The 24,481-nt window shown below is 34.0% G+C and overlaps 1 protein-coding gene across 1 annotated transcript; it reads left to right on the top strand.

Moving 5' to 3' along the window:
* Positions 1-10,683: 10,683 nt before the first annotated feature.
* LOC118486460 (two-component response regulator ORR24-like) lies at positions 10,684-20,259 on the top strand. Its single transcript, XM_035982931.1, has 8 exons — positions 10,684-10,784; positions 11,459-11,604; positions 18,151-18,300; positions 18,417-18,842; positions 18,974-19,050; positions 19,540-19,977; positions 20,086-20,106; positions 20,209-20,259. The coding sequence occupies exons 1-8, from the start codon at positions 10,684-10,686 to the stop codon at positions 20,257-20,259; spliced, it is 1,410 nt and encodes a 469-aa protein (XP_035838824.1).
* Positions 20,260-24,481: the final 4,222 nt, after the last annotated feature.

Here is a 24,481-nt window from a genome sequence, read left to right as displayed (position 1 = left end):
GTTAAAAGCATCAATGTTGAAATTTAAGACTATTCGGTAAACGTATGAATAACCGGGGACTTAACAAAGTTGGTTTATGACTTGGGGTCCTTGAAAGTCAAGTTTGGGGGTTAAAAGTGCAAGAAAACAAGTTAAAAATGAGTTTAGAAGGACCAGGGACCTAAATTGCAAATATGGGAAACTTGTTGACCGGATCAGACCTTTACACGGGGCGCGTAAGGTCCCTATGGACTCTTACGCGGGCCGCCTAAGGTGCCCAGATGCTGAAAAATATCACAGCTGCCTGTTCCAGCCGGTTTAACCGACTTAACCTACCATTTCTTGATACCTGGAGCTTGTTTGATGGTTTTAAAGGGTCTAGGGACACTTGGAATGATCCCATAACATCTATAGACTTATTTGTAATGATCTTAAGGCATCAAGAAACCTATATAAAGGCCATAAGTTGGGTTCTTCAATTGCTCATTCACTTGTAAACTTCACAAACTAACTTCTAGAGGTTCCTGGAGCTCAAGACTCATTCATAGTGATCATTAGTCGTGCTTAGGACTATTGTAAGTATACTTAACCTCCTTTAATTCAGTTTTGCATAGTTTATTAGCGTAAAGTCAAACCGTCCTAGTTAAGATTTGACATCGTCATTAATCTTAATTTCTCCAGTCAAATTTCAATTTGAAAGTACCTATGAGTTGGTAATTATGTGGGCAATAAACCCTTAAAAGGGTATTCTCTGATTCCCACTCTAACTAGGTCAATTGTCGGGTCAAACTTGATTATAAAAAGTCAACAGGAAGCCTATTTTTAAATAAATGCATAATTAGCAATATAAAGGCTATGCAACCTGTTTTATCATTAATATAACTTGGTAATTAATGTAAGAACATGTCTAAACATGTTCAACTCGACAATTTTCAGTTTAGGCTCGGTTCGGGACCGAAAGTCGCATAGTTTGACTTATGCTTTGACTGTCAGTTCTGACCCATTTAAGCATGATTTAGGAATGCCTTAGAGCCTTATTAGGACCAAGCTACCTATAAGTATAACCCTCTGAGATTATACAACTTGGTTCATTAGTTATCTTATTCATATGCATATTTTCGTTAAATGCCTAAATGATGACTATTATGCCCTTATGACCTTAAAACATGAATTTTGAAAATGTAAAAGAGTATAAACCTTAGGTACTGATTTATAAACTTGTACCTAGAATTTGAAATCAGTTTGAGGTCTAGATTAAGAGTTACGCTTAATAGCGTAATTAGAAAGATTTTAGTAATTAAATGGCGTAATTAGCATATAGTCTATCTAATCCCAATTTTTGATACCAAACTTTTTACCCACTGATATAAAATAATATTTTGGGATTTTTGGAGATTTTTAGATATTTTTAGGATGATCTTAACCTAGAGTTCTAAGCTTAATTCGGTAGTTGTCGGTTTTGCCCTTTTAAGCTATAAAATGAGTTTTACCAAACCTTTTTCTACTGATTTAATATGATAAATAGAATATTTTAAGCCTTCTGGAATAGTAAAAATATCAGCTTTCCTTTAAGAACCCGGAAATAGCTCAAAATCGTCTTTTTAAGCATTTTTAACGCATAGTATGTATTAAAACCATATTAGATATATAAGACTTGATACCTACTGATATTCTAAGTAAAATTTTATATCCTATCAGTAAGTAAAAGTTTTAAACTCAGATTTCCAGATTTGACCTTTAAACCTTAGGTGAAATTAACAAAATGCCCTTCGGTGCATAGTATGGTTAGAAACGATAAATTTCACATATAGGTTATACCCTACTGATATAACTTAGTAAATTAAGTATTTTTACTGATTATATCAGACCCGAAACTCATATTATATTTGAACTCTTTTATAACCTTTTAAATGACCAAAATGTGTTGATGCACGGAATGTCTGTTGACTTCGTCTACGTGAAGTTTTAGGTCAAGATAGGTCAACATAGGGTCTAGAATGTCAAAATTAGGTTTTATGTTGATAGGTCCGCTTGTATGAACATAGGATAGACATAGGTTCGCTTATAGATACATCAGGAGGTTCGCTTTTATGGTAATTGATGTAGGTTCGCTTTTGTGGCAGTCCCTTGGAGCGAACCTACTAACACTATAAATACCTGATGTTTGTGATTCATTTAAAAAACGTTGGAGCGGACCTAGACCATTGCTTGTGGAACGGAACTCTATCAAATTGTAATCAGAAAGCAATAAATGAGAAGAAATTAGAAAGGAATAGCTGTCGTAACTTCATTTACGTTGATTCCGCCTTCGTACGTGAAGATGAACTGTCTCGGCTGACTTTTCAGGGTCGAAACACGGTCCAACAAGTGGTATGAGAGCTCAGGACGAGGAGTTCATACTACTACAGCTTGATTCTACCGAATTCTCTGATTTCTACTCACTTTCTTTCATACTTTTTCGATTTGAAGTGGTTCCTATGGTTGAAATTGTCTGTTTTTTGAATATAACGTGTAAAACATACAAATAACGAACCGTAGAAAGTTTCAGGACAAAACTCGGATTAAAAATGGTTAAAACTGGGTAAAAACATAGGTCCGCTTTTTCGGACATCGAGAGATTCGCTCGTAATACATAACAGGTTCGCTTGAAACAATCAATTAGGTTCGCTTGTTTAGACACTTTAGCTGGTAGGTTCGCTCGAACAGACATAATCAGGTCCGCTCGAACGAACCTGATTCATTCTTTTGATCATTAGATCTGCTTATATTGACATTTGAGAGGTCCGCTCGAACGGACTTACTCTGGTTCGCTCGAACAAACATATTTGGTCCGCTTATTAGATCAAGTTACAGATTCGCTCATCAGGTCCGCTCGAAAGGACAATACCTGATTTGCTTTTTCGGACAATATTTGGTTCGCTTATCTGGACCTTACAGAATTGCTTATCTGTCACTCACACTGATAGATCTGCTTTTCTGTCTCTGTTTTTCAAAATCTTCGAAAATTTTTCTAAGTGTTGGCTGAATCTTGCAGGTAATTCATGAACATAAGTTCATGGCGAATAACGATGAACCTATTCCGTGGAAAGATGATCGTACTGAAGAGCAGAAGTATTGTTATCGGAAAATGCTTGCCGAATACAAAATCCTTAGAATTTCTCGTATCTATCTAGATGCTAGGAGAGCGAGAAGATGGGATTCGAAAAGGGAGTGTTATCTTGATGAGTATGGAAACATTGCCATCGACGACAAAACACTAGATATTGAAGCCATCATCAAGGAATACAAAGAAGATGATGAGTATTGGCAGTACAAATGGTGGGGAACTCCAATTGAGAAAATGATAGAAGAAGAAAAAGAGAGAAAAGAAATGGAAGAGAAAAAGATGAATGGAAAATGTTCGAATTGTGAAAAATCAGAAGCAGACAGTGTGAAACTCTTGAAGGATGTGGAGAGTTTGACATTGGAAAACAATACTCTGAAGATCAAGAAGAAGGCTGATGAAGAACAGATTTTGAGTTTGCGCCTGAACTGCGAAAAATTGAGATCTGTTAATGGCAAACTTTTAAAGATTGTTGAGAGTTTATCATCAGAAAACAAAATTTTGAAAGAAAATGAAAAAGGTTTTGAAAGCAAAAGAAAATCTTCAGAAGATGAAGATTTCTGGATAAAATTGGAAAACAAAAATCTAAAAGAAAATGAAAGAAGATTTCAAGAACAGTTAAAAGGTTTAGAAAATGAAAAATCTGTTCTTGAAAATCTTAAAATTGAAAATGAAAATTCTATCAAGTTCTATCTTGAAAGAATCTCTCAGCTTGAAAAAGAAGCTGAGAATTCAAGAAACAAGATTGATGAACTTGAAAAGAAATTGAAAGGTTTTGTGACTGCATCAGATAGTTTGAATTTTCCCTGTCCAAAACCGATCAATTCTGTTCCAATAAGTAACAAGGTCACAAATTTTGACAAAGTCAAAATTGAAGATTTTGATGAAACATCTGATGATGAAAAAGAAAAAGAAGAAAAAAGGAAAACATTTTTGAAATTAAATGAAATGTTTAAAAATACTGTTTTACACTCTACTGAGAAAGGTGAATGCTCAACGCAAAAACCTGTAAAGAAGAGTGTGGAACAGAAACAAAAAGATAAAAAATCGAAAAATTTTCAAAAAGAAAATAAAAGCTCATCAGATCAATCATCCAATCATAATAAAAAATCACAAAAATTTAAAAATCAAAACTCAAAAATAGTTGGTAATAAGTGGTGCAGGTTTGACCAGAGTGCTCAAATGCCAAATCAAGGATACAAGAAGAGAAATGACTACCACAAGGCAACTCAATGCTATGATTTAAGTGTGTGGTATGAAAATGGTGTACGATATGAAAGAGAGAAGAGGTATGATAACAGAGTGTGTTATTCTTGTGGCTATCAAGGACACATTGCTGTTAACTGCCAAAGTCAGAGTTTTGAAACAAGAAGGTGTTATGAATGTCATATCAGAGGACATATTGCCAGAGATTGCCCGAGGAGATCGATGGAAAGATCGAGGGTTGAATCTCAGAGAATAGTAAAGAAACCAGTCAACGTCAAGCCCAAAGAACCAAAGGTTCAAGAACCTAAAGTTCAGGAAACAAAAGTAAAGCTTTCTCAGGGGCAAAAAGACAGACTGCGAAAGAAGAGGAAGACTGCCAGAGAGTATCTTGAAAGGATTTTGTCCTCGGGTTCATCTGTTTGTAAGAATAAGAGTTCTGATGAATCGACTTCCTCGATTGCAAAGTCAAGCAAGATGGTTTCATCAGATACAAATTTGAGGACAAAAGAGAAAAGGGAGAAAAAGAAAAAGGTCGGCGACGAATCTTATATGTCAAAGTCAGACAAGCCACCTGCATGCAATGATTCTGGTTCGTCAAAACCAGAAGAGCCTTTTGTTGAGGTAAAAACCGTCAAACCCAAGGCTGGTCAGGCTTGGGTCAATTTGTTTAAATGAAAAACCTGACTTGCCGGAACTCCCAGGTTGGTAATTAGGGAGTAGGAATCGGCATCTTTCTTGAGAAATTCACTTCGGTGATATTTCGACTTTCAAAAGATAAATTAAGGACATTAAGTTGTACTTGATTCATCTTTCTTACAAGTGATAATTTGGAAAACAATGTGATGAAAGAACCCCGAATTTGTGAAATGACACACAAAACTAATTTTCCGGAAAAACCATTTTGATTAAAAAAACTTAAGTGTTTTGAAATCTAAATGGGAAAATAGTTTGTTGTCAGGGGGAGTTCTGATTGTTTATGCGAGATGAATGGCGAATTGAAGTGATTCGATATCAGTTTGTCATTTTATTTGTACAGTTTTCAAATTTTCCTTGAAAATCAAAATTGAAACATATTTTGATTTTAGGGGGAGAAAAATTAAAAAAAAATTAGAAAATTTGAAAATACCAAAAACATTGTAAAAGCAAAAATGAGTTTTGTTGAGAAAAGAGGAAATGATAGTACATCAGTGGACTATCACAGCACGCTAAAGAAATGAAATGTCAAATGTGATAAACGGTCTCACTGATGATGTGTCGATAGGTTTTCGTACATTTAGTAGATTTATTCGGGATATAAACCTAAAATTTCAAACTTGTGAAATTCGTGGGGAACACTACTTGGATATATAGGTAACCCCTGAAATCTCGTTTGAAAGGTCTCGTATTCTGATATACTAGGTTTTTATACTCAATGATGTCTGGGGTATTATTCCGGGACTTCTGCTGAACGGTAGTTCTGACCTAGTCCTTGGATAATGCTTTCACCAAATGCTTGAAACACAGCATAAACCCTCAGCATGCAGATGAAACAATAAAATTGATAGTCGCTGTTGTTGTAACAAAAAGATCCTCTAAAGGGGACATACTGAAAAGTCGAAGCTGATATCTCTCTGCGCATACGGAAGTATCGACCTGAGATCCCTCGGCCCTCGCACACCTAATTTATGTACAGATATCATTGTAGTGTACTCACCTGTAAGACTGAATATTGAGATTCTGGATACGGGAGTATATTCAAGAGGTGGGACACATGAATTGAGCTAAGTTCATAAAACATCTAAATTGTATCCTGAATAGATTGAAAATTTTGTGAAAATTTAAGAGGACAACTATATCGTTAATCTACGTGAATAGTTTAGAACTTAAAATGATTAAAGCTTAACAGTGCTAGTGATTTGTCTCATGAACTGATATGATCCTCTTACACAAACTCACAAAAATATTATCTGTATATATTTGTTTACTGCATTTCATTCAAAAACAAAAATCCAAAAAGATTTTCGGAGTGTTTTAGCATAAAATTTTTGAAAAGTCAAAAAGATTTTCGACAACTAATGTTGAAGAGCTGATATTCAAAATTCGAGTGCTAAACATGATGAACAGGATTGGGAGAACATGTTGAAAACTTTGAATGTCATATATGAATTTGTTTGAAAGATTGTGTGTGTTTAGTTAATCAAGGTCATTCATTTGAACTTGATGTAACTAATGTGTTTTTTGAAAATGATGTCTACCAGTAAGTTTACTAAATTCAATTGTTATAAATTTGTGAAACTTATGTTGAGGTAGAGAATGTACAGGTTGAACAGGTTTGAATTTCATTATTCCCAACGGAAACTAACTGTCAAAGTTTGAACCAGATATCTCAGATTCTAGCATATTGAGAGGGGGAATCAATGAAAGGGGGAGTCTGGATCAACAGTCGAAGGGAAGATGGAAGTTAAAGTCAGGTAATGATTCTGAAGCCTGTGAAGATAGAGTGCTTATGATGTAAAGACAGAGAGTTGAAGAAAAGACTAAGACCGAAGACTCAGGAGCTGAAGATTGCTGAAGACTACGTCAACATCCAAGGGGGAGTCTGTTGATGCACGGAATGTCTGTTGACTTCGTCTACGTGAAGTTTTAGGTCAAGATAGGTCAACATAGGGTCTAGAATGTCAAAATTAGGTTTTATGTTGATAGGTCCGCTTGTATGAACAAAGGATAGACATAGGTTCGCTTATAGATACATCAGGAGGTTCGCTTTTATGGTAATTGATGTAGGTTCGCTTTTGTGGCAGTCCCTTGGAGCGAACCTACTAACACTATAAATACCTGATGTTTGTGATTCATTTAAAAAACGTTGGAGCGGACCTAGACCATTGCTTGTGGAACGGAACTCTGTCAAATTGTAATCAGAAAGCAACAAATGAGAAGAAATTAGAAAGGGATAGCTGTCGTAACTTCATTTACGTTGATTCCGCCTTCGTACGTGAAGATGAACTGTCTCGGCTGACTTTTCAGGGTCGGAACACGGTCCAACAAAATGCCCTTACGAGGCATAATTTGAGTTTAAATACAGTTGGGGCATAATAGAAGATATCTTACTGATGTCACAACATATTTAAGGCATATTAACTTAGGAAACTTGCATATGACTCATTTGGTTACCCGTTACGCACTTTTCGCGTTCGGATCGGCGTATGTAATTAATTTGCATATATTAGCTGAAACGGGTCAAACCATATCGTTTTTGTCTCAAAATCTAGAATGTGTTTAAGTTACCCATATTAAACAAGCATGCAAGCTTGTCGGGTCAAAACCACATTCTAGACCGGTCTTCGCTTTATCATGCGTTTGAACCGTGTCTTCCTTTTGAAAACTAACCGGTCTAAGTCTAAGCTTAATTAAAGACCCGTTAGGATTCTAATAGGTTATTAAAAACCTTCGTTCCAGATTAGGAGCCCAGTAAAAGCTACGTGCACCTGCTGTATTTGATTTATACTTTGCTCAGGTAAATACTCTTAACTTATTTTCCCTATACGGGCTTGGGATACGGTACTATAAAAGTACCGCTTGGTCGGGTGTGTGTAGTCATTTAAATTGTATTGTGATTAATGTATTTGCATGACCCGTTTAATATGTATTATTTGGTGTATGGCCTTTGGGGGTTAAATGATCATATCCCGGATATCCTTGGCATCATTCAAAGAAATGGCCACGACCTAAGCACGGGGTGTAGGCGTACACCTAACAGATGCATTATGTAAAAACTGGTATCCCACTTAAAGGAATCAACCTAGTGGGCATTATACCTGTGGCGTGTCAGTTAACTTAAGTCCGGCTCTACAAACCGGCCCTAATGGACGACAAATGAGTAAAACTGTATACAAGATTATTTTTAAATAATTTTCCCAAGTTATAAAAATCTTTTTGCCGAAGTGCATTCAAATCAATTTTCAAACTCTTTTCAAAATGAGTCAGTTAAGTTGTATTTACCAGTGTAAACTGACGTATTTTCCAAAAAGGCTAAGTGCAGGTACTTTACGTAATAGGCTCGCTACTCCAGGCATCAATAATCAAGTCTCGCAAGCTCTAGATGTCAAAGTCTGTTGAACAGTTTTCCTTTTTATTTGATCCGCCTGTGGATCTGTTTCAGCCACTTTGTGATACTTAATATTACATTTTATTCGGTTGAAATGAATCTATCTTTTTGTTTCCGCTGTGCATTTATTATTCGTGTTGTTTGACTATGATGATATCAACTACGTCACGATACTCCCCACCGGTGACACGTGGAAATATCGGGGTGTGACAATATTCAACTGCACAACCACAATAAACCCTCACTCCACCACCACCACCACCATACAACTGCGGTTGTCACCTCCTCCACCAACCCTCGTCGCCTCCTTCACCATCTTTCCATCTCTTCACAACCGCCATACACAAACCCACACCTTCACATCCGCGTCAGAAATAGGTCTCCGGCACTACCGTTCTATCGTTTAGAAGAGAGAGAACGAGAAAAGAGAGAAAGATGAAAATGAGCGGTGATCGGGAAGACAGGGAGCGGTGATCGGAGGGTCACCACCATCACATCGCCACGATGTTCACCATCCTCGCCATTTAGAAGAGATAGGAAGTGACCGGGTCTTTTTCAGTGGTTATACTTCTACTGCCAAAACCCTCTTTTTCAACTAATTGATTAAATGCCCCACTAAACTCTTTTCAACAAAACCCCTTTTCTCTCTTTTGGTTTTGATTTGGGTTGTTGTTTTAGTGTGGGATTGAAGATTGAAAGCTCACGTTTAGATGGTGAGTATGAAACAGTAAAACATCATCTGTTGTTGATTTTGATTGATGCTTTAAATTTGTTCCCTATTCATTCCAACAACTTGTTTATATTTGTTCGAGTTTATGATTCACTATCTTATATTTGTTCCACTTTATGATTCACTATCTGTGATTAAAGCAAACCCTACAAAAAGGCAGCTCCTCACTTTATTATCAATAACTTAAATGAATTGTTGTAGAAGATGATCATTTGGAGAAGATGATCGTAGAACAGAGCAGGGTTTTGGTTTGGCTTTGGGTTTGGGGGAAGATGATAAGTCTCTACTACTTTTATGAGGACAAAGGGATTATTTAATTTTATTATTTAATTAATAATGTATTATAATAAAAATTATAATGACCATTTTGCCACTAAGGAAAAGGACAAAATACAAGGATTTTATTAGATAATATGAGTTGATTTCACTTTTGGACAAAAATGGCAATAAAACTAAAACCATAAGGACCCAGATTCAAAAGATTTGAGTTTTGCACTAACGTGGCAAAATTGACCAAACCTCAAGGACCAAAATGGCAGTTTACTCAAAATAAGAATATAACCTAGAAAACCTTTAAATGAACGAACACAAACGAACATAGATGGGTGAACATTAATGAACACATTACTGAACGTTCACGAAAATAAACGAACAAACGCACCTCTATTCATGTTCTTAGAAATTTCTTGTTCGTGTTTGTTTATATATTAAACGAACAAAGATAAATGAACTCCCTGCCGAACAATTTACGAACAATTGGGTAAACGTTCGGTATGTTTACAGCCTTACAAACAATTGAATATATTGTTGAGCTCGCATTTGGCTCTAAGGAATCAGTAGTAGTGTATATTTATTATAGAGTAAAATGCTCGGATAGTCCTTGTGGTTTTGTAAAGTAACACCTGTGGTCCCCAACTTTTGGAAATAACATCGGTGCTCCCAGTGGTTTACTTTTTGTTACTCGGATAGTCTCTGGAGTGGATGTCCGTTAGTTTTCTTCGTTAAGTCCATCTGAAATCACTTATTTACCCCTCCCTTTAAAAAATAAAAAAACAAATATGGATTATTAAAAGTGTGGGGCCCACCTTATTTACCCCTCCCTTATTCGGCCACCGCCTCCACTGCCTTCAACCACCGTTTTCCACTGCCTCTGATCACCGCCTGCACTCCCCACCGTCTCCACCACCACCCACTTCCACCCCACCATCACCAAAAACCCTAACTCGTCGGTTCCTAACCCACCCTTTCAAATCCAATATAGTAGCATTCTACACAGTCCAGTCACGGTAGAACACCCCCTGCACTCTCCGCTTAATCTCCACCTTCACCTACAGTCAGTTAGCAACCATCAACAATAACAAATGTGTTATGAATTTGACGTCAATGGGATGAATTAGAGGGAGATTTAACTTACCATTTTGATGGGTGTTGATGGATTTAGTGGTTGAACAGAGGATGATTGAGAAGACATGTTAAGGGGATAAGGTCGGAGTGGGGGAGGGTGAGGCCTCAGATGAAGTTGACGAACCAAAAATTAAAGGGGATCACCGTTCGATTTGGCGGGTGTTTATTCGATTTCAGATGAAGGGTATTCGAGGTTGTCTTAGGTGGGTGCGGTGGTGGCTGGTGGGAACATATGGTGTTGTTGGTGAAGACGGTGGTGGTGGAGGCATATGGTGGTGGTAGGTGAAGATAGAGAGAGGTGGTTGTCTTAGGTGGGTGCGGTGTTGGCTGGTGGTCAGCGGCAGGTGGGTTAATTAGGTGGTTCTCTTAGAGAGAGAGTATAGAGAGATAGAGATGGAGATATATAGAGATAGAGAGAGAGAGAGAGTTAGTGTGTATGTGTGTGTTTTGTGTGCGATTTTTTTTATATTTTAATAAAAGCAAGGGGTAAATAAGTAATTTCAGATGGACTTAACGGAGAAAACTAACCCCATCCACTTCAGGGACCATCCAAGTAACAAAAAGTAACCCATAGGGAACACTAGTGTAATTTCCAAAAAATGAAGACTATAGGTGTTAATTTACAAAACCACAAAGACTATCCGAACATTTTACACTTTATTATATATTTCTTATTTGTATACTGTTTTATCATTAAATGATAATATATTCCATTACTATTTTTAGCATAAAGACAAAAAAAAATAATATATAATTTTCTTTTTTATTTTCTTAAAATTTTCACATCATAATTTCATTTGTTCTTATATTTTACTATCTCTTCGTTGTTATTTTTCACAACATAGTTTCATTAGTTCTTCTATTTTACTCTCTTCCTTGTTTAGAACTTCAACACATCAAGCTCTCCTTTGTGTACCTTGTCCTCTCATTTTGCTTGTTTCAAAATGTTTAGGCTCGGCGATAGTTCCCAAAATGTTCAAAACATTGGAAGAGATTCACTTTTAACATCAGCCACCCCAATCAAAGTTTTGATTCTTGACTACAAAAAGGACTCGCTCGTGTATGTTGCCGAGGTGTTGCGTTCTTATTCAATGGAAGGTAAAAATCTCCCACACAAAAACACACACATATATAATGATTTATCTCTAAGTTTCTAATAAAGCAAACCAATTTTAAATTGAGATATTTGATATGCTTTTCTGATTTTTATTTGGTGTTCATAGAATAGATCTTTTCCATGGTTATATTTAATTTTGCTCGTTGATAATCTCAACCAAATTAATCTTTTTGTGAAACATTTAATTATTTTTGTCTTCAACTCTTTAATCTTTAAATAGGGTTATTGTACAAGAGAATTTATGCTTGAATTTTTTTTTTCTTTGATTAAATTTTGTTTTGGTATAACTGTAATTAACTTATTTTAGTTTACAATTTTTTATACCAATGGATTGTCAATTTTTTTTATAACTCTTAAATTATTGGATCGCCAAGTGCTGGTCAATGATGTGCTGTAAAAGTAGAAGGATAATATATTAATATTTATTACCAATAAAGGTTGTTTTTTTGTCAGTTTGGTTTTTTTTTTTTTTTTTTTTTTCGTTTTAACAATTTAAAGTACGTTATTTTGTTAACTTTTTTACAATAATTGTTATTTACAGTTTTATGTGTCGATGTTTTCTAAAAGGATAGTACATTTTTTTACTCTATCGCCAGCTTTCACTTAAAATTCCTTTTTTTTTTGTTCTAATTGTAGATTCTATTTTATTATCATCATGATAAATAATTATGTAGGGGATGGTTCAAATAAAAACCACTTTTATCGCGAAAACTCGAAAACTAACTAAAAAAAAGCCTAAAAAACACATCAAAATTTTTTTTTTCAATTTTTTATGAAAAATCGCAGGTTTTCTTATAGAATAAAAAAAATTTCAATTTTTTTTTTTGTATTACACATGTGTAATACTACACATGTGTATGTGTACTACACATGTGTATGTGTACTACACATGTGTAGTATATTATATGTGCACTACAATTTTTTTTTTTTTTTTTGAAATTTTTTTATATACTAAAAGTAGCAAAAATTGGTATGCAAAAAAAAATTTGGTATGTTTTTTTGCCTTTTTAGTTAGTTTTCGAGTTTTCATGTTAATAGTGGATTTCATTTGAACCTTCCCCTAATTATGTAGACCTGTTTAAACTCTTAACTTTATGTGAAATTTCATATTTCTTATATTTGGGTTGTAGTTTTTGTAACCAGCGTAAAAAGAATAATGATATATATATATATATATATGAAAAATACTTTTACATGTATTTATAAAAAAAGAGCTAAAAATGTGTAAAAATGATTTTTAAGATGTTAAGTTGAACTTTTAACGTGTTAAATGCATGGTTCCTTGGTTCCCCACTTTTTTAGTGTCCCCAATGAACCTACCATATATATATATACACATCGGAAGACTCTATGCTAAAAACTAAATATTGCGAGAACATGTAGAACAAAATAAATCATTCATTTTTTTCAATTATAAAAAACTAAAAGTAAATGAAAACGTTATAAATGTAAGATTTATTGTTTGTCACATTAGAATTTAAAACCTAATATGAATAATTTTCAGTTTTTAAATAACCTACACACATGTAGGTTATGTGTAGGCTAAATTACTTATATATATGTAGACTATATGTATGGAAAAATATATAATTTTTATGTGTATATATAATATACATATGAATGTAAGAAACATAAAATTTAAGAAATATGAACCTTAAATCCCAAAATTTAGTGATTTAGAGTTGTTCTTTTTGTTCTCGCAATAATTAGTGTTCTGTAATGATTCTTATGCTATATATATATATATATATATATATATATATATATATATATATATATATATATATATATATATATATATATATATATATATATATGGTAGGGTTAAAATGAGAACCAACTTAAGTTATGAAAACCGTGAGAACTAGGCTATTCAAAAGGTTTCTTAAAAAACAAATTCTCAAAAGTCATTAAAAAATCACTTGTTTCAGCAAAAAAAAAATAAATAAATTAAAAAAAATTGCCGCATACCCACATTTACATTAGGCGTAAAAAATATTTATTTTCGTATAAAATTTACACCAGCGAGTAAAAAAACTTGCATCAGTCAAAACTACCGACTCGATAATTTTTGTTTTACTTTTTTTTACAGATATGTTTATAATATTTTCATCTACGTTTATGAAAAAAAAAATTGGCTCAACCCGCACGTGAAAAAAAGAGATCTCACGTTTCTCACACTCACGATGGTTCTCATTTGAACCGAGCCCTATATATATATATACACACTTATATTCAAGTGTCTTTAAAAGATGAAAGCTAGGAAAATTAAATGCTATACATACATTTCTGTACAAAGTTGGTTCCATTTTGGCTTTTACCAATGTCATCTTTAATCCTGGCACTATTTCTGATCTCTTGTCCACCGCTACTACATAATCTCTCTTCCTTGACCATGCTTCACAAATTTATCCAACTCTCCTCATCGCAAAGTATATGCAGTATATATTTTGTTTATATATGAATGGATAGCGTTCTCTGGTTTGGGTAGATGAAAACTTAAGGTAATAAAATAGGTGAACAAGTCTATGAATGTGAATGCTTTAATTTTGACAATAGCAGCTCACCATATTTTGAACTTTTAGATAGATTGGGGCGAGTCAATACATATAAAATTTTAGATAAAATTTACACATTAAGATTAAGATGTGCATAAACATGTTATTTGACAGGTTAATAATCTTAACATTGTTAAATGTGACATTTCTATATATCTTTGTTCATTATCAATCTATCTATATTTGTAGATTCATATCTAATTTATTTATTTATTATTATTATTATTATTATTATTATTATTATTATTATTATTATTATTATTATTTTTGCAAATCTAATTTCTATCTATATTTATAGATTCATATTTTCTATTGCCCAGGATTGATATGCAATATAGTATGAAATAAAGATTCTGAATACGTTATAATAAAATGAAAATCATTGTGTTTGACCAATTCACTGATGTGATATAGATACAATATAGTATGAAATAAAGATTCTGAATATGTTATATATCTTTGCTTGTTACATGAGCTTGGATCATCCATTGTCGTTAGAGCCGACTCAAAAAATTGTAGGCCCAAAACGGATAGAAAATTGAGGCCCATTTCATAAAAAATAAAAGAACAAATATTTGTTTAAGATCCTATTATTAATATATCATCTCTCAATATACATAATTAAAGATCATAAATCTCAATATCAATAATCTTAAATCAAAGATCACTTACATCTGATATGTTTTTTTATAGAATTTGAGGCCCTATGGAAGTTGTGGCCCAAAACGTTTGCTTTATTTCACTCTCCTTGAGCCGGCCCCGGGTAGTTATTGTTCCATGCTCACTCCTCCACCGGCTCTTTTCTTTTTTCCTTTAGTTTTCTCACACAACTCCTCTGTATCACATGGTTATATAAAACATGACTCTTTATGATGCTATGCAACACTTTCGTAAATATAAAACTTAATTACATGTTAATCCTACTTAATCTAATATCTGCAAAAGTAACCCCAAATTTAATCTTTTGTTCCCTTTTCTTTGGTTCTCACACAATTCGGTATCACATGGTCATTCTTGTTGAGCCTTCCCAACTCGTTTTCTAAAATTAAGTCACATTGATAGTTCTTGGTCACTTCCTCCTTATTTTGATCATATCACAAGATTATTTTTACCCTTCTTCTGATTGATCATATCTACTAGAGATTCGATGAATCAATTGGTCTAGTTTTTCTTTGATCTATCACAAATTGTCTTCACTTGTCGTCTCACGTGATTGGTTTCACACAAACGACTTTCAAAGCTTCTTGGTTGCTTAAGACGACCAGGTTCTTCAATTTTGACCCACCACATGACTTGGTTTTTTGCTTTGATTGTATCACACGATCAGTTTTCTACTTTGATTGCTTCTCTCACAGATGCGGTCATTTTTTTCCTTTTTCACCTCTTTCCATTCCATTTTGGACAAACCTCCTTTGGTACTTCATATAATTCTATCACTTGTTGATACCATTTTTGTATCTTCTTTCTTGTTGTTTCAATCTTTTTGTTGAGTCATAGCATTCAAGTAACATCATCAATGTACTCATACCCATAGTAATATTCTTCTTTTAAATGCAACCTGAAATCCTGAATGCCTCTAATAAGTTTTTGATCCATTGGTACATCTGGATAAAATCTATTAGAGTTTTATTTTATCATCCATGGTTACCAGTGGCGAATCTTGACCCGAATGACGAGGGGGTCGTAAACGTATACACCCAAAAATTTTTGTACGAAAACTACATATATAACACTACTGAGCGAAAAGTTCGGGGGGTTGGGCGCCCCTCCCCGCCCCTTCTATACTTCACCCCTGATGGTTACTGATATTTTTATCTTTTCTATTCTTTCTGTATCATGGCTCATCTACGAATCAGACTTCTACTGAGTATAACTTCTATTGCAGCTCGACTAGTTCTTATTAGGGAATCAATATCTGATTTTTCTTCTGGTTCAGATTTTTTTCTTTATAGCCTCCATTTTGGTGCAAACCATTAATGCCTTGATATAGATTGTGTCCTTTCCTTATGTTCTCCTGTATGATTACTTTAATTGTTATGTCTTGCCCAAAATTTCTTCTTTTTCGATATTGATTCAAGTAACATCATCAATGTACTCATACCCATAGTAGAATGGATTTTTAATTGTTCTGCTAATTGTTCTTGACCTATTTTGGATTCTCTATCTTGTTCAACAATTCTAGTCGTTGCTTTGATTCCTTCTAGAGTCGAGTAAAGAACTTGACTAAACACTCTTGGATTTGATTATGGTATAATCAGAATCCGATTTATAAGTGATTGCTTTAAGACATGCGCTATTGGGATGATGAATGTGTTAATGCAGGATTGAAAAGATTAGATGTTAACCTTCCTTGATCAGAATGAAATTAGTTTCAATTGGTTTGTTTTCAATTGTGTTTGGTCTTGATTCTATTCATGTAATTGATCAATTCTTCTAGTTTCTATCTGCATTTCTTGTTAGCTGGTCGATCTTGTTCAAATCCGTGTCATACAGATTTTATCTCATTCATTCCACTTCATGATCTTAACCACAAATTCTTGAAGTGTTAATTACGATTCAGGGTTTAGCCATAATCACACGAGATGGGTTTGTCTTCTTCAACCTGGCTAAAATACCACTATTTCCGGGGATTAATATGCGAAATAGTGTGAATTAGATTCTGAATACGTAATTTTGATTAATTGAACATCATTGTGATCCCTCTTTTCGGTCTACTTTGGTAAACAAAAGTTTATTATGAACATCTTCCTGCTCGGTGGGTTTCTTGATGCATTCTTCCTAGTCTTTTACTCAACCGATAGCTTCTTGAAATGACATAGTATTAAGATGAGTAAATCATACAATTGCAGCAACAATTTGAATTAACTTTTCTACTAAAGAACTGAGAAATTTTCAAACAGGTCTTTTGTTATCAATCGTTAATCCAAGATTTTTGGCTTTTGAAACAAGTTGAGTAATTTTTCATGTGAAAGTTATCAAGTGAATCAGAAATTTTCTTTTATAAGGATTTGAACTCAAATTCAAGCGTTTGTAGTCAAGCTTCTTTGACCCTGTCCACCTACAAATTAAGTTTTCAAGTCTCCCCATATATTTATGGCATATGTATGTAAGCAACTTGAAGAATAAGTTCTTCAGGCATTGCTGGAAAGAGATAAGCGATAGCCAATGAGTTTTTGTTAGCATACAACCAGCCAATTCGAGGCCCCCTAGATCCCGTGAACAATTAGGATTGCTTTAATCTTCACAACCTAAGTTATATAATTTGAATAATTTAAGATGGGGGATTTTAAAAAATCATTGAAGTCCTTACCTCCTTTGCCAGTATACTATTAGTGTTCTTGGATTCTTTGTCAGCCATTGATTGCTTCTACTTTTTATTCTAAATTCAACCTTGAAAGCTTTTGATCAAATTGATATCGACTCCAAAGGTTTCAGTTCAATTCTTTAAACTACGATATGTTTGATTTCCATTCAAATAGGATCTAGTGATTTAATAGACTATTAAATTATATAATAACTTGATTGATTAAATTTTGAATATCAATTGTTAGAAATTGGTGAGTTACAATGAAACGTTTACAGACATTGTGAAATGAATCCACGCGATGCTTTATGGAATAACCGAACAATTGATTAATGATCTTTAAACCGTCAAACATAAAAATGCGAGATATTGTACCTTACAATTAAACATCTATAAGAGTTATCTATATTTCAAAATTTACTAATTCGACCAATGTTTCCTACATTAAGGTGTTTATAAATATGTTATTTGACAAGTATATAATCTGAAAATTGTTTAATGTGTCATTTGTTGAGATATTTGTTCATTATAATACATTTATAGAATATCTCCTAAGCTATAAATGTAAGCTGTGTTTAAGTCTGAAGTTTCCATAAGTTCACACAAACAGTGCAGAGTTGGATACCTGTAGTTTCTGAAATAATTTCTTATATTGGTCTTATTAGTTACGTGCGTGGATCATTATGGTGTGGCTTTAAAATTGCTGACGGAAAAGAACAATCAATATGACCTCGTCCTGATAGATAAGGATATCACTGGTCTGGATATACATACATTTCTTAGGCTGACACAGAACATGGATCTACTAGCCATGGGTAAGTCCAAATCCCTCTAGTGATTCAGTTTCTTATTTTAACCTAATTGATTCTTGTGTAGTTTTCATGTTTCTACTAAAAATAATCATTCCTTCTTATTTTTTTCATTCCTAAAGTGATGTCTGAGAAAGAAAATGAAGCTTTCATGCATGAAGTATTCAAGAGTGGTGGTTTTCGTGTCATCAAGAGGCCAGTTACCGACGATGCAGTGAGTCGTATACGTCAGGATGTTATCCGATACAGAATGCATAAGCATGAACAATTTCAAAATAAAAATATGAATACCAAAAAGGCAACACAAGATGCGGAAATACAAAAAAATAGAAGTTCTAGTATTAAAAACAAGGGTAAGAAGCGACTCCACCAATCATCCAATGATGATGATGATTATTATGATGTTGACGACGGTGATGATAATGAAGATGATGATTATAATTATAATTATAATGGTGGTACTAGCATGAAGGAGAAGATATGTGTGGAGTGGACCAAAGAACTCCACGAGAAATTCGTTTACGCTTATAATCAGCTTGAGGAAGGAAGTATAAATTCATCATTCAACACGTTTTGTTTTAAATGGATTTACTTTTCTTTTGTGACATTAATACTGCTAATTTTGGAACATATTATCTCTTGATATTCCATAATTCTAACGATTTGTGTTTAATATTAGGGCGTTTTCCAAAGAAGATACTTCAACTTATGGGTGTCCTTGGGCTTACCCGAATGCAGGTTGCAAGTCATCTTCAGGTTAGTTTTTCAGATCTAAATTGACCTTGAATCAGTCTACACTAGTAGTTTATAAATGGGACAACTTTAACTATTTAAAAACAATAGTAAAGTAGAAGCAGTAGTGGTGTACTTGCATTTTGTTACCAATCATTAATCTTTACCAATATCAACAAATCTTTACTTGTCATTCATGGGTTAATAGTTTATAAATGGGACAACTTCAACAATTTAGAAACTACAGTAAAGTAGAAGCAGTAGTAGTGTACTTGAATTTTGTTGCCAATCATTAACATTTACCAATATCAACAAATCGTTAATATGTTACTGCCACGTTAATCAAGTCCTTAGTCCTCCACAATTTCTAGATGGCTCATGCTCAGTTATGTAATTATTTCATATTAATCGGTTTTGTGAAGTCTTATAATATTTTTTTACAATGGCTACAATAGGTGTATGTTGTTAATGTCATGCTTTTCATGCAGTTTTTTCGCTTCTATAATATTGTAGGTGTACAAGAAATTCCTGAAAGAAAAACGGAATTTCAATGAAAAGAAAACAACTCAGGATCGTGCAATGCCTAGCAATCTCAATCCACGAGAACTCAATGAAAAAAAGTTTGGGTGTATGACATCCTTACAATTGAATCATGAAGAAAGCTATACCCCGGTTGGTATTGACATGACACTCAATGGATGGCAGACACCAACTAATTATATGGAGAACCAACCTTATGGATCTTCCTCTATGATGAACATATCTAACCAGGAGAACATTGCACAACGGGTTGAGTATACCCAAATACCATTTGAAATGGATCTTGAGTTAAACGAAGATAACATATTTGGTGGAAGAATTACTACAACACATGGCTATTTTCAGCGAACAATACTAGGCTTACCTGATTCTGGGCAAGGTTCTAAAAATCACGACTCATCATCTGTTCCGGTACAACCGTCCAAAGAGTTCCCAAATTTTCTAAAAGATTTGGACCATAATGGTCCAACTAATATCTAGATACTAGATTTGGACTTTTTCTCTTGCTACATTCTTCAGCTACTAGATTTGGACCATAAGGTTAGTTTTGTTTAAACATATTTTATTATGTAGAAGAGTTAACAACCGTGGGAATTGTGTTGTTTTACATACTATTACATAATTAAGTGTTGTGTGCAACAGGATACTAATGGGGCAAGAAACGCATCTAATGATGGAGTCGAGGCATTTTAATTTGCTTTATATGGTTAGTTATAAAGTGAGTGATTACATCTGTCTGCAAGTGTTAAACTAGTAAAGAACGAAGACATTGAATAGTGAATGCTGAAATGCTGAACTGTTTTGTGCTAACTTAATTGTCGGATCCTAATGTGTTGGTATTAAAAGATCTATAGACTATCTATCAACTATTTTCTTAGTTTACTTCCATTTTATGGCGTTGTTGTGTTTAGTTAAATTTCTGAAGGCATGGTCTACTGCCTGGTTTGGAACCACAATCCTTACAAAAGATGAAAAATACTTCTTACATTAAACAGGAAACAAAGGGTGTGGATCTGTAAGAATTCGTGGAACATTATTTGAGAGCATTCCACATACAAATCCTTTTAGTAATTTTTTAGTGAGTATAGTAGGAAAATGAAAGGTATTTTTTCCTTTTTTGTGGGTTTTTAGTGTGTATGATTTGCTTCATGTTGGAATATCGTATATTAATAGAGAGAGATAAGAGATGAAAGCCGAAAGCCGATTACCTGATTAGCCACCAATGAAGACTTTTAAACAAAGATATATTCAAAATAACAGATTACATGTTCTTGGTATCTACTAACTAAGAACTTGGTCAAACTCCGTGGCTAAATTCAAACTATAGTGACTTAATAACTCCAAGCCTCATCAGTAAACAACAAAATTCTTCCGGTCCCATTGTTGGTGAATATGGCTGCTACCTGGTCTTGTGTAAAACTTGAATTGATGTCAATCTGCTATTCTTCAACTAAGCGTTGGTGATAATTCTAAAAGAAGAAAAAGATCGGATAGTAAGGAAATGGTTATCATTTCAAGATCAAGATTATTCAAGAAATAGTTTTTACTAAGTTATAGGTTATTATTTAATGTATTATGTTTATCTGTTAGTTATTTGTATGCTATTAGTTTACGTTTAACCTAGATAGTATAAAGAGGAGATCTACGGGTGTTCTTAAATCTATCGTTTTTTTACCCACTGAATGACTTCAATTGGTACTAGAGCTAAGGAAACGATCATCCAAAGTAAACACGATCACCTTCATAACACTTCAGTGTAAATATTAAGTAGTTTCAACTTGATATTGGTAATAAACTCACCCTTTAGTAACACCAACATACCCACTAGTTGTTACTGTGTATGAACAGTTATTAGGGTCATTTTTTACCAAAACATATAGATGGTAAGATATAATACTCACATGGTCCTGATTTTCTAGATATGTAAAGAAATTGGTATGTTTAGCATCATTTATTTTGAGAACTAGGTGAAACAAAGTAAGAGGAAAGCAATAAAATTTCATTATTAGATTTTGAACTGTTTAGATGTAAAACAAAAATTACACACACACACACACACACACACATATATATATATATATATATATATATATATATATATATATATATATATATATATATATATATATATATATATATATATATATAGGGTCAGGATTTAGAGAAAACGCCCAAAAGTGTGAGAACGGTGAGAACGCTTACGGGTCGTCCGATTAAAACAATCCATAGACTAGATGATGCGGTGGCGTTTTTGTAAATAAAATAACTTTCATTAATCTGGCGCGCTTCATTAAGGGTAAAAGGGTCTTTTGACTTCTCTACAAAAAACGCCAAACTCATGCTATTAAAATCCTACCTTAACACACATAGCACACTTCAACATAATGTTGGTGCATACGTCTCTCGACTTCGTCTTGTATCGAGTCTTGCATTGCACATGGCACGAAGATTGAGAAATCAAGACTGAGGCTAATTCCGCATGAACTGACTAATTTCGCTTGTAATGGTTCTCATGTAATTCCGTACGGAATTACAAGGTAATTCCGTGCGGGATTGTAATTTCGTGTGTATAGTGATTTCATGTGAGTATGTTCATGCGAAATTAGACAGTCTATATATAGTTGTCATTCTGTTTCAGTTGGTACAGAACTAGGGAAGAGTGTTACCGACGGCGGAGCGCTGTCGAAGTGTCTACGTGCTGTAATTGTTACCAGAATCAATAAACAAGACAGTTTAAGTGAAATTCTTGCTGAATCACACACAATACGTCTGTTTCCGCCTTTCATATTGTGTTGAACGCCTCTGATCGACTCATGCGGGTCCCACAACGATCCTACACCTAATATAAACGACATTAGATATAAAACGCCAAACTTTGTTTTTAACCTATAAAGTTGAAAAAACAGTACTGAAACAATGGAACTTAATTACTAGCATTTACTGTAATAAAAATTGCGCCTAAAATACGCGCCAAAAACTTCCCATATAAACAAACTCGAAGAAGTACTAAAATCCACACCAAAACCCCAAAACCTATATTTTCCTCTATACCATTCATCTTAGAAACGCCAAAAAAACACAAATATCAAATATTACAATCCATGTTTCTTTGACATACACTATTTTCTCAATAAACTTTCGCTCTATGTAATGAGCAAGATCCTCAATATAAACGCCAAAACATATAAAAACCACAAAACTTCAAAAACGCCATTTCATGGAGATTCAGTTTTTGTTCTCAATAAAGTTTAGCTAAACGGGATGGATAACATTGTTAGACATCTTTCTTGACTGAGGATTAACAATGTTATCTATCTCGTTCCGTAAAACATTATTGAGTTTAGCATGACCCAAATTAGAAGTTTATGGTAGTTTTATTTAGTGGCGTTATTGTTTTTTTTTTTGGCGTTTGATTTCCTTGTCTGATCTTATATTGTTTGTTATGTAACTTCGAAGTAGCATGTTATGAACAAAATAGGTAGAAAAAAAAGATGGAAAACAATTCATGTATAAAAATGGTGTAAAACGCCAAACTGAGATTTGTCTGTGTTCTATAGGATTGAAATACACAAAACGCCAAACTACTCTACACTGGCTCTCGAAGACCATCTGTGTGTGTTCTGTAAGAGTGAAAAATAGAAAACACCAAACTACTCTTCACTGGCTCTCGAAGACCTTGTCGATCTTCTTTTAATTATGGCCTGTTTGCATCTCGATGCGTAGTGTCCATAGCCTTTACAGTTCTGTCAATGTCTTTCTTTGGCCCCAGGTTTCGACTTTGATTTCTTTTTGTCGATTGTTATCTCCTGTTTAGATTTCAGGTGCTTCCGAGAACCAGAACCTTTGGATTTATACCCAACAGGGACTCTTATCATATTCTTGTCGTTTTTATATTGACTGGTTATCTTGGCAAATCTATCCCTAGAACTAGCGGGTGGAGCAACAATCTGCATATCTTGAACCTTCTTCATATAAGATTGAACATGATCCTTGTATAAGGATAGCTCCTCTTTATTACCAGATAAACGGTTCAAAGTATATTCGGTTGAAAAAATAATATCTCTCATCATACTTTGCACATCAGGATCAAGCTTGGTCATATATTCACGACTAATTGAGTATTCAGGAGAGCAGTTTGGGGAAGCCTATTTGCGCCATCTATTCAGAATGTATTGTTTTGGAAATTCCCTGATGTCCATAATTCTCAAAACATAGAATATATGTCTGCATAGCAAACCAAACTGTTCAAAACGCCTGCATGAGCAACTGCATGTGCAATCAGACTTACGAAACATTACCTGAAAAACGCCAAAAACATATCTCTATAACGCCATGCATAGAATGTTTTTCTAAAAAGTAAAAAAAAAAAACACATTGCATATGATAAAACACCATTAACAGAAAACGCCATAAAAACCAAAACGCCGTTATTTACCTTAAATAAGGATGTACAAGGCTGTTGGAAGTCATTTACGTAAAACTTAACAAACCCATCAGGCTGATCTTCGTAACGTTGATTTATGCAATCCGCAACTCCAATAAGCTCAGCTTGAACGTCACAAAAAATACTTGTTGTGTATATGTCAACAGCTTGCCCTTCTAACAATTTGTAACTACTCTTCAACTGGGGTCTTTTGTATCGAGATTCATGATCATTTTTCCGATGTGTGTGACGCTGTGCTTTTATTGTAGTCTCGTAATGCTTCATGAACTCAACAAGAGTAGCTTTCGAATTGCACACTTGACCAAAAAAATGATTCTCACTCTCCGACCTTGATGTCGTTCGCATAAGACCAGACATCTCCTCGATTCTATAGTATGCAGGGATCCAAGATTCCCTAAGTGCAAAAATATCAGATAGCCAGTCATTATCTTCTAAATTGAACTCTGCGATAACCGCTTCCCATTCTGATTC

The sequence above is a fragment of the Helianthus annuus genome, chromosome 14 (assembly GCF_002127325.2).
Source record: "Helianthus annuus cultivar XRQ/B chromosome 14, HanXRQr2.0-SUNRISE, whole genome shotgun sequence".
NCBI classification, from domain to species: Eukaryota; Viridiplantae; Streptophyta; class Magnoliopsida; order Asterales; family Asteraceae; genus Helianthus; species Helianthus annuus.
The sequence above is the reverse complement of the archived record's forward strand: the minus strand, read 5'-3'. Positions and strand labels throughout refer to the sequence as shown.